General features: G+C 42.2%; 2 protein-coding genes across 4 annotated transcripts in view; both read right to left on the bottom strand.

Moving 5' to 3' along the window:
* Nucleotides 1-559: 559 nt before the first annotated feature.
* On the bottom strand, nucleotides 560-3636 carry LOC137130989 (endothelin-2). Its single transcript, XM_067511737.1, has 5 exons — nucleotides 3481-3636; nucleotides 2705-2861; nucleotides 2340-2444; nucleotides 1492-1545; nucleotides 560-1394 (listed from the first exon to the last, which is right to left on the bottom strand). Exons 1-5 carry the CDS (start codon nucleotides 3566-3568, stop codon nucleotides 1304-1306), a joined length of 495 nt encoding a protein of 164 aa, XP_067367838.1. The 5' UTR covers nucleotides 3569-3636; the 3' UTR covers nucleotides 560-1303.
* Nucleotides 3637-8044: 4408 nt separating this feature from the next.
* Nucleotides 8045-17397, bottom strand: part of LOC137130175 (transcription factor HIVEP3) — a 37003-nt gene continuing 27650 nt past the window's right edge. For all 3 annotated transcript variants that reach the window (XM_067509992.1, XM_067509991.1, XM_067509993.1), the window contains 7 exons: nucleotides 16937-17229; nucleotides 14633-16651; nucleotides 14308-14447; nucleotides 11380-11555; nucleotides 11123-11224; nucleotides 9696-10345; nucleotides 8045-9607 (listed from right to left, as the gene is read on the bottom strand). In XM_067509992.1, the coding sequence (XP_067366093.1) occupies nucleotides 8948-9607; nucleotides 9696-10345; nucleotides 11123-11224; nucleotides 11380-11555; nucleotides 14308-14447; nucleotides 14633-16651; nucleotides 16937-17229 (4040 nt within the window). In that variant the 3' untranslated portion in view covers nucleotides 8045-8947. The remainder of the gene's footprint in view (nucleotides 9608-9695; nucleotides 10346-11122; nucleotides 11225-11379; nucleotides 11556-14307; nucleotides 14448-14632; nucleotides 16652-16936; nucleotides 17230-17397) is intronic.

Raw genomic sequence — 17397 nt, 5'->3', positions numbered from 1 at the left:
AAAATAACTGCAGGGACTCTCCTCTAGACAAAAGGTCTCGCTTAAGGACACACCTGGTGCGTGGGCTGGGATTTGAAGCAGGAGGCTTCTGCAGCCCAGCCTGATGTTCTACCCATTGAGCCACCAGGCCACAACAGTTGTTGTGGTCTTATACACGTTGTAATTTTATAAGACACCAAAAGCAGTTGCTTAGGTGGCAATGAATCAGCTGTTGGTTGTTGGTTCATTAGCCCCTTCACTGGCCTCTTGCATATTCAGGTGTGTGTGGACAGTGTGCAGAGAACAAGAATCATTGTGAACATGAGGTGACAGGGCCTCTTTGTCCTTATTCCCCCCCCCCCCCCTGAGCAAAGTTACAAAATGCTGCATTCTTTGCACAGATCCTTGTTATAACACAGGCTGCGCTGCCTTTGAACAGCAAGTACACTTATTATCACTGTGGGCCTCAGATTCCTGGACCATCCATCAATTTCAGGCCTCCTTTTCAACTCTGAGATGTGTTTGGTTGTCACACAATTGAATCACACATGCTTCTTAATAGGGTTATTTTTCCCTTTAAATTATTCACGTATGTTTTCTTTCACAGTGATCACTTTGTTTAAACAGTGCAACCTTGTCTAGCAAACACAAAACAAATCAAAAGAAAAACAAGATGACGAGTCAATTTTTTGGAGTGTTTTTAACTTTAAATTCAAAAATGCTGACAGACAGTAAATGATACAAGCTTGGTTTTAATTTAATTTATTTGCTTTAGAATTTTGCACACAATAATCTCACAATGATCTCTACAGAAACAAAACACTATTCTTGCTTTAGCATATATTAGCAGTCATTCTCCTTCAGGTCACTCATTACAAAAGTATTTTCCTAAACAATGAAATGGAGAATCTGTTTATCTATTAAAAAATGAAAATCAATGCATTTTAAAGCCTATATATGAGAAATCTATCTTTTTTTTGCTACATCCTTCTATGACAGTGCTGGTCTAGACTGTCTACTTTCTTCTTACAGGCCAGATGACCCGAGTCGAACATGACCGCAGGAACAGCATTCACCCATCACAATACAGTATTAGCTCCTCTCAGCGCTGATCCTCTCCACCTGGTTTCTGTGATGTGTCTGCAGAACTCTCTTGTGTTTTCCACCCTCTATTCCTGGGTGCAAACAGACATCTTTGCGGCACTTCGGCCTGCCTGCATCAGCCACATTCATCAGCAGCTCTTTGTCTTCCTGTCCAGTGTTATTTGTTCAGTTGCTCGCTGCTCTCTTTCTCTCACTCTCGCTGCTTCAACAGCCACATTGTTTAGTGAGCGTCCTCCCTCTGAGCTTCGGATGATTTGCCTTTGTCTGAATCAGCAGCACTCTGAGTTCTGTTGGGCCTGCTCCCCATATTTCTAAGGAATGGAAATTTTGCCACATGCTGTAATTAAACTGTCATGAAAAAGTGAATACATGAGAGTTCCTGTTTTTGTTGTTTCCATCCACGCTCACCTTAAGATGCTGAGTATGTTGAGTAGATGTTTCTTCACAGACACAATTTCAGAGCTGCACACAAGAAAACAGTACTGTTACCAAACATAACCAGGGCACTAGAAAAAATGTGACCCTCATATTGCAGTTTGTCAAGTTAAATGTTTTATGGATACCACTGTCAATAAAGGGCACCAAACTTAATGAAACCAACCCATGCTATTTCATTTTTACATTCCTGATAACCTAAACTGATAACCTAAAAACGATCTTTATCTTTATAGACTCACTAAACATTTTATGTTCCCATAGAAAAACTGCACCCAGCCAGCTGCTATCATTCCTGTAGAGGTTTAAAACTCTCACTGTTGAAACATGTCTTGCTAACCTCACATGCTGTCTCCTGTCTTCCCTTTCGTTTCTAGGTGGTGACAATATTTGTTTGTCATTTCTAGGAAACAAGAATTCTTGACTTAGCCTTTTATAGCCTCCAGACTCCTACAGATTTCACTCCTTGGTCCCTACAGCCAATCAGATCAAGCATTGTGAACTTTGTGCACCAGCCTGAGATTATTTTCCTCCCTCAGGCCTCGGCTGAATTGTTTTGCTGATCACACCCTTGAACGTGCAGGACTTATAGAACACAGTAACAACAAACTTAGGCTAATAATAGCACTGCAAGTGAAATAAAATGTTTCCTCACACTGCACCACCCCTTGTCCTGCACAAAGGCAATAATACCTGCTTTGACAAACCAAGCAACCCACGATGGAAACATAAATCTGGGTTAAAACGTAAAAACGAACTTTTAACTCATGGTGGACAATTTGGTATCGATTCTATTTGAGATGCTTGAGCCCCAAACTCACCTGTAATGGCAGAAGTTAGTACAGCGTTGATCTTCAGGGTTAGCACAAGTGCAACGGCTAGAGGACCTTCTGCGTCTGCGTCCTAGACCATAAACTGTCGTCTTACTGCAGAAACAAAGAGAGTCAGCACCATGCTCATGATATCAAAACACTGGAGACTTTGCTCTTTGGCAGTTGGTGCACCACTGCCCATTTAATTATATACTAATAATGATAGCATGTGTTTATGCTGCAGATACTGCACTCAAAGATTTAATTCTCTGCCATTTGTGTCTAAGATGGTTTAAAATTAAAAACAACTGGACCCTATACAATGTGTGCGATTCCAAACCTGTTAATGCCTCTTTGTGTTTTCTTATGCTCACCTTGGCGTATTGACCCAGATAATGTCCAGGTGGCAGAAGTAATGGCACTCAGAGTCCAGCAGGTTGCTGCAGGCACAGCGCTTGGTCCTCACTCTCTGTGGTGAGGCACCATCACTGGCCTCCCCTTCCAGCTGTTTCATCACCGGAAGACCCAAAACTAGTCCAAGACAAAGAGCCACTCAGCAACAATAATTCAAATGCAGCATCAAAACCCAAAGCTCTTATTATCCAGCACAATAAATGGGAGTATTTATAGAATTAGAGTATATGAATTCTCTAGCGTTGTCATGCCAAAAACAAACAAACCAAAAAAATATATTAAAAAATCTTACTATAAAAAAACATATATCATTTAAAAAAGAAAGCCTGCATCAAACAAGAAAAATATAATCATGGTCTTACTACATGTACTTGATTATTACAGGGATAACTGTATTTCAAGGTTTAGCAACAAAAAATTTGACACTGAGATAAAAAGACCAGTTATTATATTCCACATAGATCCTTATTCTTTCATTGTTTGCTACTGGGCTTGCCAAAACCTGTATGAATACCAGCATACCATGATGACAGCTTGTTTTTTGTGCACAGTTTGACTAGAATAAAGATGACATACATATAAACTATATAAGTGTACGCTGCTGTTTTACAAAAACATAAAACTATTTTTTAAAGCTCTCTTTCTCGCTATTTCTGAGAAAGTTCCCAATATGTTGAAGTACAACACCCATGAACACCCATCTAAAGCTATGAGTCTATTTAAAAAATAAACTTACCATCCTGCATGGAAGCCCAAACAGTGATGAGAAGAAGGATGCTAGTGTGAGCAGACATAGTTGGCAGCAGATGGATGGAGCTCTGCATAAGGATTATTATCCGTTCAGCTGAGTTTTTAATGTGCTGCTGCTGTTTGTCTGCAGGTGTCTGGGCTCAGTCACTCTCTTATATCTCTCCTCTGCTCTCTTATGATGTCATGGTTCAAGCTCCACCCACGGCTGCTGGGCATGGAGCCACAGTAAACGACCCCAGGGTGTTTAGACCTGTGACATTCCAGAAATATCTGATGCTTTGTGATCTCACTATAATGTCAGTGTCACCTGCTGACTGATATTCATACTTATGAATGAGCATTTGTCTCTTCCCTCTGGCTGTAAGGTGTCAGGCGGAGGATGAGAGAGATGGAGGAAAACATGAGGTCTGAAGCAGGGTTAGAGGGTTTAGCAATGGAGAGGTGAGAGATACACGCAGAGATGGCACACACACACACATACACACACACCAGTGAGATAAGAAAGGAGATGGAGCGATATATCTGCTATGTAATGGAGATTTTTTTACACAGGGTTTTCCAGAAGGTGTTTTCCATTTCTCTACTGGAACAAAATCCATTTGAATTAACCCACTGGGATCTGTCTATTCATTGGTGAATACATTTGTTTTATTTACAGCAACATAACTTTAGTTTCACAAAACAGAACCATTTTAATGCGCTAATACTGGGGTTACACCTAATACTTTATGACAGTAAAACATTTTTGAAAACTTGTGAATCTGTGAGTCATAATTACAAATTTATTGATTAGACTTCCAGTGACAATGACATGCAACCAAGCACAGACAAAGTTATATTGCATGTTAATAGACTGCCATATAGTTTCAGCTTTTACAGTTTCTATTGTATTTGTTATACTTACTAACTTCTACACAATAACAATTTTGAGTAATTATGGCTAAAGGTTTTTATAGGTTCGTATGTCAGTTGTCGGGTGTCCGTAACTAGCAACATTGCAGTTTGTTAAATTAGTGGTCAGCTGAAAAAACCCACTGGAGCCTATCCCAGCTGTCATTGGGCGACCCAGGACAGGTCTGCAGTCAATCTCAGGGTCAACACGGAAAGACATATACAGACAGACAGCCATTCACACTTACCTACAGGCAACTTAGAGTCACTTTGAACTTTGGTAGGAAACCAGAATACCCGAAGGAAACCCAGGCAGGCACACCGAGAACATACAAACTCCACACAGATGACTGCAGCTGGCTGGGGAATTGAACTGGGGACCTTCAAGCTGATTTTATAAGCAGTTAAAATGACAATGTTGAGTTTTATTTGTAGTAACTTTGTTACCGTAATGAAGACCCTAAAGAGAACTTTTTTACAGGTAGCTTCAGCTCATTCTTTAGTTGTCAGATGCACAACTTTACCGTGAACTTTGCTTTGCTCTTACTGCTCTCACAGCCGGTGTTTTAAGCTACAGCCAGCTATTTCAGAGCTAAACAATAAACTCCAAAAAATAAGAAATTCCAGAGTGGACCGAACTGAAGCCTTAATGGTAAAGTTCCCCTCATAGATAAGCAGAGTGTTCTTTCCTGTCCTCTGGCAGTGGGCTCCTTTAGTCATGTCCCACCCACATGGAGCTCAGTATGCAGGTCAGCCATGCCAGAGTCATGCAGATAGCCAAATGGCAGACATTTCCCATGTAAATACAGTAGGTTCAGATTAGTAATGTGAATATTATCTTCACTGTCATCATCATTTCCAACAAGCTGATTGTGAAATACACTAGTGAATATGAAAATGAAAAAAGTGGAAAGATTAAAGATTAAAGAATTAAAAAGTACCTACTTAAAGTCAGTAGTTTTGTTTTGCGTATACAGAAGTTGTTAATCTAAAGGCAGATAACACAAACCCTTCAACAAGGAGCATTTCCTTAAAGGGTTTCATAATGAACTGAAACACCTGAGACCTGAAAATATAAAAGACGGCAGAAAGCAGACAGGACTTTTCCTCTGAGCAATGGGAAAGTGCTCACAAAAGTACGTGACAATAAAGTCTTTTTGCAAAACAGAGAAAAGGACTAGAACTAGGAGAAGGACAGAGCATAGGATGGTCATTAAAATGACAATTGTTACACAATACTATTGCATATACTTACATATGTTTAAACTTTAATTTTAGGACCTTTACCCATTAATTAAGTCAGTTTGGAAATCTTCTCCAACCAGACTCTAAGAAAACAAGTTGACAATTTGTTTTTCTGGAATTGGAAAATACAAGTGTCCAACTCCCTGGTTTCCCTGTTACGGGGGTCATCAGGTAGCCTCAGCTATTTGAAGGGAAGATGAGGGAAAATTCTTAAATAGTATAAAAAATTTGTTTGATTATTATTTTATGTGTATTATTACAAAAACTTAATTGCTATAAAGCCTGGTAATTTTTTTCACCTGCCATTAAGCCAAAGCTGATCTGTTCTGGAAATTTAACTAGCTTGCTTGGTATTCCAGGAACTTATATCAGAGGTTTATTTTTTTTAATTATACAGTTCTTTATACCTTTTATTTATTTATTTTCTCATTTGCAGTAGCATTATTAATCATTTTTAAGACATTTTGAAAAAGAGGGGCCCCGGCCAGAAGCTAATGCTATGTAAGGGTCATTGTCACAAAAAGCTTGGCAATCTAACATAATGTGTCCCCATTCTTGCACCAAAGGTTTTAGTGTGGTTCCCTCAGAGGACAGCAGTGCCACTTTTTTCAGCCCTGTCTCTAACCAGCAAAAAGCAGCAGTGAAGGATGCAAGCTCATTTTCCTTAGTCACACTCGTGTCACGTGAGCTTCTGTCCTAGAAGCCGTTGTTTAGTTTTAATTAGTTATGTTACCTCCTCAGTTGACTCCTGTTGTCAGTGTGATCAAGGCTTTAGGGGAGGAGGATATATCACTTCAAACTATTAATGGTGTACAGTTTCTAAAAATACATTTGCCATGTTTTGGCCTGTCTTGTAAAGTTTTCTGAGTGTGAGTCACAGCAACAGTCACCTATTGGCTCTCTTCAACACACTTTCTGAGTGAGCTTTTGAGTGAGCTTTATGTATGTCCCCCTGCAAGGTTGGATGTCGTGAAAAGAGCTAGTGAGAATGAATTGGACACACTTCCGGCCTGAGATGACAGTGATCCAGTTTATGTCAATATTACTTTACGTGTTGCTATTGTTTTATACTCCTTGATACACACTGTAACTTATGTGCAAGACTGAAGTACTTATAAGTACTAATACTATAATAATAAGTATTAATAGGCAAGTGTTTAAGTGTTTAGCCTTGTAGATTTACCCTTTGAAGCACCTGTTAGAAGTGTTAGTGTTAGTGGTAAAATGTGATGAACCAATGAAAATGCATGCTTTCTGGAAATAGTTACAAAATGAACATAGAGTTGACCCACATAACCAGCCACAGTTTCTGGAATTTCAATGCATGGTATTTAAGCCCTCCCACATTCCAAAGAGATCCATGTTAGGTTAATTGCTGACTCTATATTGCCCGTATGTGTGAATGGTTGTCTGTCTGTTGATGTCTCTCTGTGTTGGCCCTGAGATAGACTGGCAACCTGTCCATGGTGTACCCTGCCTCTTACTCTCTGAGTGCTGGGATAGACTCCAGCTCCCCCGCAACCCTAAACTTGTAAATGGTTACAGAAAATGGATGGATGGATGTTATTTAAGCCCATTGTATTTATAAGTTAACACATTTCGGTTAAAAGTTATGTCTCCCCTCAAAACCAAAACCACTGTAATCAGAAACAACTAAACAACAGCGGTTTATAGTCATATTCAAGAAAACCTCCTAATCAACACACATCTCTATCAAGTGGATGGATGAAAAAAACATACCTGAGGACTGGTGATTTAGTAAGGACCTCTAGTGGTGCTACTATATCCCTACAGCTGCCTGGTTGGTGCCACAGGACAACTAAGCTTAGTGATTACAGGAGTTGTATCAACTTTTTAACCCTCTGCCACATATGAGTGGCAAAATGAAACAAAGAGAAAATATGATTTTAAAAACAAATTGAATGGAGAACATTGATAGTTGTGTGTCCTAAATACAAAGCAGGAGTTAAGTTCCACATTTTGATGCAAAAATACTTGTTTGGGGGAAATTGGAAAAAACTAAAGCTAAAGGGGGAACATAGCTGTCACATGTGATCACACTGGACCAAACCACAAATTACAGTAAAGTACGCAGTAAAAATATGACTAAATACAACAAAAGGTCATACATTACAGTACAACTACCACAAAGAAATTCTTTGTAACCATTTCTATTCTCTGCACCACCTGCAAGTATCCTTCAAGACATTTCTGATTTAATCAGTTGAATTCTGTCGCAGATACGGTATTTGAATGTTTTCTTTCCCCGTGTTCCAACTTTACTTGGTTGGGGTGTCAAACCATGCAAAATGACCTAAGCAATCTGTCCTAAATCTCTGTATTGGAAGAGAATTGCACAACAAACTAACACAAAGACATTGTAAACATGGAAGGAAGGCACAACCTCAAAGGAGTCTGGTGCATTTTTTATTTCTTCAATGACTAGAAATTTGGCTGTGTGTGAAATCTCCAGGGCACTTGGTCTTCCAGCACCAGCCAAACTCAATCCCTTATCCTGGGATACAAGTTCAAGTCACAAGAACATAATAAAAAGACACACAGATGTAACAAAAATCCTTTTTCCAATAACAAAAAAGAAAAAAAGAAAAACCTTGAAACGATCGTCATCAAATAACAATAAATACAGAGCACTCTTTCCTGTACAGAGACATATTCTAGTCTAAAATCTTTTGTAATAAAAATAGAACTTCAGTGCATTTCCCATGACACGTTTCTGCTTCATCACTATCTCCTTGATGAGACTTTCCTTACCCTGGCATCACCCATGGCCCTTAGTAAAGAAAAAAGACACCAAATATTAACCTTCCTGAACAAAACAAAAATGCTATATAAAATTTCACAGCCTTCTCTTTTTCTGTCTGTACTGTACATCTCAAAATGCAAACCTGGACAGAAAAGGCACAAGTAACTACAGTTTGAGTAATACTGGACAAAAATGTGGACAATCAAAAATTGAATTATTTTTCATTAAAGATTTTGGTCATTTACAAATGTATTCATATTCCTTTTACAGATATTTAAACGGACATTAAGATTACCAGTATCAATAGCGATACAGGAGGGAAATATTTCTATATTGTTTATGTGTAATTTATATAGAGATTTACAGAAACATTAATTTCACAAAGAAAAAAAGTGCATTTTTTTATAACAAACCTGAATATTGCCAAGAAACAAACTTTTAAGTTAACAATAGTATTGAAACCTGTATAAAAACAAAGCAATAAAAAAACAAGACTAGTGTAGCAACTAATAAAGCAAAATGGGATGCATGATGCATCAAGGTATAGACACTGTTAAGTGCTCTGTTCCGTTCTGGCTGATTCGCCTTTAGCTCCTTCCTTCACCAGATCAATATCAAAGAGTGGCTCCTCCCCCTCAGGCTGCTGTCCAATCACACACGAGACTACAGGCGCTGCCAAACTGAGGGGTATTTTTGAACGAGTGTCTCTGGCGCAGCTTTCACTGGTCTCAGTAGCAGTCAAGCAGGTGTGGCCAGAGCTATGCGAGCTGCCATATTGCTTTGAGTCTGTGGTCTCCAAATCCGGTTTGGAACACGTCAGTGCTGTCCTAAGACTGCACTGCCCTGACTGGCTGGTTCCTGCTGCCTCGTGCTCTGACCACTGGTCTCGAGGAGTCCTAAGCCCTTGAGTTCTGGGGGTCCCGCCCCAGTGTGATTCAAACCTGGCCAGTGACAGCCCCTCCATTGGGGGAGATGTTGGGGATGAGAGCGTGGTGGAATGAGACCTCGGTCTGGCTTGTACCATTTGGATTCCTCCAATAGGAATCATTAGATATGGGACCCTGGCTTGCTGGGAGTGCATGGGAAGATGGCTGAAAATGTTGTCTGCTGCTTGGTGGCCAGAATAGCCCTCACAGGTAGAAACACGATAAGCAGTTGGAAACAAGCCTGCTTCTTGCAGTATTGGACCTCCACTTGATGTACCACCTTTCTCCTGTAGGGGGTGCAAAGACATAAAAATAAAATTTTATACACTTACACAGTTTGCTCTGGCTTCGATGCAGATGTAATACAAAACTTACCAGTTTGACATGACTACCCTTTGTATCAGGGCTCTCCCATGGCAGGTGTCGAGCGGGCCTGTGCTGTAAGCCAAGTGGGGAGGGAGGTGTTCGAGCTTGCGATGACCGGTAGCAGCTGGGTGAAATGGGCCGAAGAGGAGACAGGGGTCTGATTGGAGATGGTCCTCTTTCAGGGGAGGTGGTGACATGTCGGCTGGGTGAGGAGAGTTCGGTCCGGGGAGAAAGACTGTGGATGGGTGAAGGCAGCTCGAGACGGGGGGAGAGGCTGCGACTGGGGGAGCAACTCTCACTGCTTGGGGAAAAGGCTCGGGGCGATCCCTTCCAGCCCCGCTGGGAAAACAGCGCTCTCCTGCTGCCTGGTGAGACGGCTCGTCTGCTGTGCCAAACTCCACGTGGGGAACGCTCTTGACCGGGGCTGGGACTGGAGCCTGGGGGATCGGGGTCAGGGGTGTCCTGCTTAGACTGTCTACTGCAGCTGGAATGGCCTCCTGTTGACGGGTGTGTGTCTGATGAACAGGAGGATGGTGGATCATCGTGGGATGCGGATTCCTCCTCCTCCTCATCGTCATCATCTTCCTCAGACTCCTCCACGTCAGAAAACTGATGTTCCTCCTGTTCCTCTGAGCCAAACACACGTTCATCACTTCCTGCTGTTTGTGCAGACACAGAAAAAAAACATACACAAGTTACTTCTGTTTACATCCATACCAGAGACTCCTGTACTGAATGTACAAAGTCGTGACAAAAGCCCCTACGCTAAGAGACACGAAAACACATTAACGGAACAATTTTCAGGAACAAGCACAAAGAGTTAGGACAGCACACTCTATCTTTCTGACAAACCTCACCCACCACCCATCAAACACGTTATAAATAGACCGAAGCTGAAAAGACCGGAATTTAATTGAATTGCACCATGCTTCTATTCACAAACTATCTCAACAGCCTTGTGAATGGAAAGATGGTTTAAATGGCGCGTCCTTGGCTGTGATGAGTGCAGTCTGTCAGCAAGAAGGAGATGGTGAGAGGAGGGGTAGCAGAGCAAGGTTAGAGAGGAGATGGTGAGTTGGCTGGATGTGAGGCTCATTTGTGGAATATAACAGCCAGTTGAGGGTGGGTCATAAGTTGCGGAATGCATATTTTCATTTGCCAGCATCACCTCCTTAAGAACAAGCTATACTTGCCAGACTGTTGCAGCCACATCAGGCGACTTTGGCATGCTCTGTATTCTTCATTCATTTATCTTATACTTTTTCATAATTCTTATTCAAGGCCAAAGGAAGGAGAATGGAACACAGTGTTGCATAAGCTGTCAGTGCTGAGCAGCCACAATTCTTCACAGGCAGAAGTTCATCCAGCTGTGCAGCAATATTTCTGTAGAGTGGAGGGGAAATATGCAAGATGCCTCCCCATTCCCTCTTAAGTACCTGTTTCCTCGCTCTCTGGCTCGTCTAGTGATGACTCAGATACTCCCATTGCCTGGCATTTTTTCCCATGAGCCTTTGATTTCATGTGTTTAGTAAGGTTTCCTAAGAAGGAACAAGAAAAACGCATTACAGCGGAAGGAAATCTTGATCGTTCAACAGCAAATGAAAATGTGTTCACTGAGAACAAGGCTGTAGTACTATTATAATATTTACGACACAGATCTTGTTTTTAGGTGGCCTGCAAATAGTCCCAATACCTTTGGTTTTGAAGGCAAAGTTGCAGTGTTTGCAAATGAACGGACGGACATCGGTGTGTGTTCGGATATGCTTTTTCAGCATGCTGGGCTTCTTACAGCGGATGCCACACTCTCCACATATGTACTTTCCCCTGCCGCGCCCTCGCACATAAACATACTCTTCATTGGACTTATACCTAAGAGAGAGGAGAAAGAAATGTTATATATTACAAAATAGGATTTCTTTTATATACCATAATTATGTCATTGCATGATGAAATTCTTATTCAGTCGAATTGAACTAAATTGCATTTGAAAGTTGCACGGATGCGTGTGTTCAGATCAGAGCAACAGAACAAGCTGAAAACCCAACAGAGATATTCTGACTCTGCAAAATTGTTAATCTTATAGCTTTGCTCCTTTGTTGCTCTCCAGGTACATGCACTTTAAAAAAATATCTGTCTCCGGTGTTTAGTGCTGGGCTGATATTGAATAGTACAGCATAATAACAGTGATCAAAGTGGATGTTTGTGTGCAGCATAAACTCATACACGCGCATTCAAGACACACACACACAAGAGAAACTGGGAAACAAAGCTCCCTTTATGGAGGCGGGCTGGGGAAGCCCCACCAAAAACCCAGCAGCCCCTGATAGTCCCTTGGCTGTTTCTTTCGCTACACCCTGGGCACAGAGAGAATACCATCTATTCTGCTGCAATTTGGTGGCCCTGCCAACAACAGCAGCAGCTAAAGAGAGGGAAGGGAAGCCTGGCTATGGCCAACAACCTAAAATAGACACCATATTTAAAAAACAAGCAACACATTTAGGTCTAGTCTATAAAAACACTGTTTATACACAATTTTGATGTTTACCTAAGGGCTATTTGTGGACACTGTGGACCACAGACGTTTTAGATGTGAATGAATTGTCCTCTATGAAAAACTCCATCTGCTCTCACTACTCCTCAAGAAATGTACAATCCATTCTAAATTGTAAATGTTCAATGTGTGCCAACTGTTAATTACAGGATATCCACCACCTCTTCAAGAACCCAGGCTGTGAATGCTCCCTGTTGTATAACAGAACCAGCAACAGCAAATCATAAGAAATTGTTACACAACTGCAAAACATTCTCAACAGTAGCATTGTGTTGTATTCATTCAAGGGCTGGCTAATGTGTACTGGCATGTATTTCTTGCCACTGCTAAAAATAACCATCCACATCTCAGGACAAACAAGACAAAGTTGCACTTCACACATCGCGCATTAAATCAGCAGCACGTCTCTCAGCAAACTTCACCAACAAGCTGCCCCCGCTTGGACTGTAGCTTCATGGATGGCCGCCAAGGTAAATGGAGAGAATGCCACTTCCAAACAGTGTGATTGATTGATAAGGAATTGAATTTTAAAGCAGTAAAGATGGAAAAACACTAAAAGGCAAATCTGCTGGTACTGAAACATTTATCAGTCACAAATTAAACAGAAGGGAGTCTAAAATAACACGTTAACACATACTGTACACTGTGCTAACTGGAATGGCACTGTTTAGGTGTTGTGACAAATCAGCAATAATAACAACTTCCACCATGGAAATCAATCTGCATGTTACAGAGTCCAAAAGGAGACAGTTTAGCTTGTGCTCGCTAATAAGCATTAAAGCCGATATTACACAGACTTTTGCTGCCACCAAAAATGAACCAGCTATGCTAATTTCCTTGCTAAGACATGTTATTGAGAAACAAGCTGCCTTTGCTCCATATCTGTTTCTTTAGATGTGTGATGATAATAGACTGTAGAGACCCCTGCACCTCTTGTTTTTAAAGGGATCTCAGAATTTGGATCAGGATGAAATCGTGGCGCGTACATGAAGGGGTGCAAGTACAGAGGCATAGGACACAGGAGAGACTGAGAGGGAATGAAGAGAAAATAATATATGGGTAAGTAAAAGCGGAAGAGCTGCCAGAGTGAAACATGCAGCATGAATAGAGCGAGACGAATGGTTTGATGAAGACAGATGAGGGGAAGGACAGGGAAAGCTGCAAGCTGTTTATGGATGAAAATCCACTCCCTAAATGTGTTTAATGAATGGCTGCAAAAAAAGACTGGTAATTAGTGTCTTATCTACTGCTATCTTAGCTTATTGTCTTATCTGCAGACAACTCCTTCATACTCAAAGCATGCACCTTAACACAAAACACAATGTGCACATGCGCGCACATCCTCACTCCACTCATTTACTGTCTCCATCCAACTTCCTCTACTTTTTTATTTTTCCCTATTCCTGTTGCGTCAGCGTGAACAGCTCTATACACTCAGCTTTAAAAACAGTGAACCTGAGAAAGAAGAGAGCCTGCACTGGAGAACATCACTCTGGCATTTATGGAAAGCACAAATATGTGAACTCAGTGAAGTGTACAAACATGCACATAGCTGAAGACAAACATCTGCACACACTGCACCCAAACACAACAGTCATGACTATGATTCTGATGGCTTGCAGATTACTTCGTACTTTGCTTTTTGGTATCTTATGTAACTGTTAAAACAGGCATTAATGAGGGTCTGATAAAGCAAGTAGATATTTTCCCCTTCCTTCTCTCTGTCTCTCTCTCTCACACACACACACACACACACACACACACACACACACCTACACACACACACAAACCTCTCCAAATTAACACTTCTAAAACACTGACATTCATGCCAGCAGTAAGAGGAAAAAGCTTGGCTGCAGGTACAAATGAAGTCCCTGTGGGCAGCACGCTCTCCCATCTGTTACTGTAATTCTCTGTGCACTCTTGTCAGCTCTCCATAGTTGCTTTTTTGCTGTCACCAGGCATTGGTTTGTGACAGAAGAGATTACTTCAGTAATGACATACAGCAGTCATCTGCATATTTAGAATTTTGAATGAAAAGATTTGAAGTCTTACTCTAGTTGTTCTTACCCGCCTTCAAAGATGCGAACACGAGGCTCACTCTGTTTGGAGGTGGAGGGTCCTTCTTCTTCTCTCATCTCCTTATTGTCCTGCTTTTCATGCTGCTGATCCTTCACTTCAGTGAGGGTGCTGGATGGGGTGGCATGTACCTACACTCAAGACACATGGAAAGATTCTACATAATTTAAAATAATTACCATTAGCATTGCAATCTCATAACACTATCAGACTCATGAAGGACACAAAGGAAGAAAATACAAGTGATGTAGCAAAGAAGGCATATTACATAAAATAATACATAAATTCTTTAAGTGCATATTGTGGTTATGTTTACCTCTGACACACGTGGGGTCCTGCTACTGGGAAGGGCCAATTTACTTTTGGCCAGAGTTGGGGCTGTGGCCATGGTGTACGTCTCTGCACTGTGCTTTTGTTTGGAACACAGTAGAGACAAGACTACCTTAGTGCTGAGGCCTGGCAAGTTGGGGTTGTGAGCACTGATGCTCCAGGTAGAATAAACAGAGGTGCGAGGGTCCACCTGGGCAGATGGGTTGGGCTTGACATATTTAAGGTAGCACCAGTTGACTGAGGTGGAGGTGTGGAGGTTGGGATATAAATGGGTGCTTGGTCTTTCAACCCCTTCTTTCACTACTGGAATCTCTTCCTTTTTTTGAATTGTCTTCTCAGTTGACTCCTTCGCCCCCTCCTCCTTTTCCTCCCTATTTTGTTTCCTTGGTACTTGCTCCTGCTCCCCCTTTGCTTTCACAGTTGTCACATCAACCCTTTCTGCTTGTTTCTTCCCTCCCTCTTCCAGTTTTGTCCCAGTGGCTTCACTGTCTTCATCCCCTCTTGCCTTCTGTTCCACATCACCCCCCTCACCTGCCCTATGCTCCCCCTCCTCCTCTTCTTTAACCCTTTTCTGGTGACGCTGGGCCTCTGTGCTGAGTTCCAGACTGGCTGCAGGTGAAAGCATCCGTTTATTTCCTCCAGCTCCCAGTGGACCGTATCCTTCCCCACTTCCTGATGCTAGGTCTTCAGATGGGGACAGGGGAAGATGACTCCTATTGTCTGCGGAAGGAACCTTTAAGTAAGACCGCTGCAGCTTTTCCCGCTCCACCTGGCCCATGATGACCATAGCTGTGCAAGAAATGGGTTCCTGTGAGCGAGTGGAGGCCAGGATCTGGGACAGTGTGGTATACATGGCACTGGCATAGGTAGGTATATGTGTTTGGAGGCGCACTGGCACCACAAGGGACACAGCTGGTCTAAGCTGTGCCAGACATGTGGCAATGACTGGCCGTGGGTGGTGGTAGGAGAGGGATTGAGGAGTAAGAGTAGAAGATATTGAGGGGACAGGGGCTCTACTCTCTGTAGTCGGAGGAAAAGAAGCATGTGTAGTGAGGCTTTGAGGAACAGAAAAGTATAAAGCCTGACTAGCTCTAGTGCTGGTAGACAACTGCAGAGGAACTACAGCAGGGAGATGATGAAGTGGTACACCCAGTTGTTCTGCCATGTGGATTTGCCCTGGGTGTATCTGTATATGTGGAGGTCCAGTCTCTGAATGCAGGAACGCTCTATGGATGACATGCGTGGACAGTACTTCAGACACGGCTAAGGGGACTGGAAGTAGTTGTGACAAAGATCTTGGGGGGAATGCTGGCAGATCTCTGGGCTGCAAAGGGAGCACATCCTGTGAGGACTGCAAGATTTGTGACCTTAAAAGTTGCATGGTTTTTCCTGTGGTTTCAAGGCTTAACCTGGAGCTTGCCTCTGTTGAGTAGAGAGGAGGATGGATGGAGTGAGAAGGCCCAGGCTTTGGACTTTCTGCTCTGGACAATTGACTCATGCTGGTTCCCTCCTCCTGCTCAGGTTCCCCTAAGGTGGCATGCTTCACGAGAAGACACTTTCTCCTTTCTTTCCAGGCGGATGCAGATTGCTGAGGGGACAGGGACCCATAGTCAAAGGACTTACTTCTGGTCTCAGAAGTCTGCTCTGTTTGTTGGGGACCGGCTGGGGTTTGCTCTGACGCCGAGCGCCTCATCTCCTTGTGGCTTTGGTGGGAAGCAGATGGCACTGTCAACATCTGGGATCTTTGGCTACTGGCAGCCCAGATGGCAGGCTCTGATCTTGCTGTGTCATCAAAAGAAGCAGAAAGGCTCGAAGTGTGGGAGATGTTGCTCTCTTGACTGGGGCTGCGAGGCAGAGACACAGACTCAAAACTAGACTCCCCAGAAGACTGGGAGGCTTCCGCAAGGCGGAGTCTCTTCTTCTTTGGTGGTAGCTTCTCTGCGGGGAGCTGGGCCAAAGTCTGGCTACGCTGAGGCCACTGGAACTCCTCCACTCTCTCTGCCTCCTAGGAGAGGTTAACAGCATATTTATTTAACATCCTGCGTAAGAAGAAGGAACTAAAAGGTAAAGTTAAAAAATGTATCTAATTATCCATCTCTCAAGAAGAAAAATACTTCTTATTATTATTATATTATTATTATTATAGATTATTGCAAATTTCACCTTTTTTAACACAAAAAGGTTTTTGAGGGTATTATGTGGAAATACAGTAAGAAAACAAAAGCCAGGGATTCAATTGCAGACAATGCACAAAATATACAGCAAAACACTCCTTTAAATAGTTGTGTACCTTGGATGAGGATGCTGTCACTGGCGGGGACACAGATGGCATGTCAGCATCAGGCTCCACAGTAACAAGGATCTCTGGCACTTGGATGTTTGGCTGGCGAATGAGGCGAGATGTAGAGGGCGATAGTTTTGGCTCGGGTTGTTGTGTTTGTTGACTTTCTCTGAGCTCTGGTTCCTGACTTTCCATGGATATACTTTCCTGCTTCTCAAAAGAGCTTGTGTGTTGGATGACAGACACACCCTTCCTCTCCTGCTGCTGTTGTTGTTGTTTTGGCTCTGTCTGTAAAGAAACACCTAGAAACAGCAGAAAAAACAAGTTTACTATTATTATTAGAGATACACTTATTTGCGTACTGGCTCTTACATTTGAGTACTTACTGATATCAAATTAAAATAACATGGAACTGACTGGCTTTTAGTGCTACACATACAGTAACACAGTCATACCTAACCTTTTTAAGA

The sequence above is a fragment of the Channa argus genome, chromosome 7 (assembly GCF_033026475.1).
Source record: "Channa argus isolate prfri chromosome 7, Channa argus male v1.0, whole genome shotgun sequence".
Taxonomy (NCBI): Eukaryota; Metazoa; Chordata; class Actinopteri; order Anabantiformes; family Channidae; genus Channa; species Channa argus.
The sequence above is the reverse complement of the archived record's forward strand: the minus strand, read 5'-3'. Positions and strand labels throughout refer to the sequence as shown.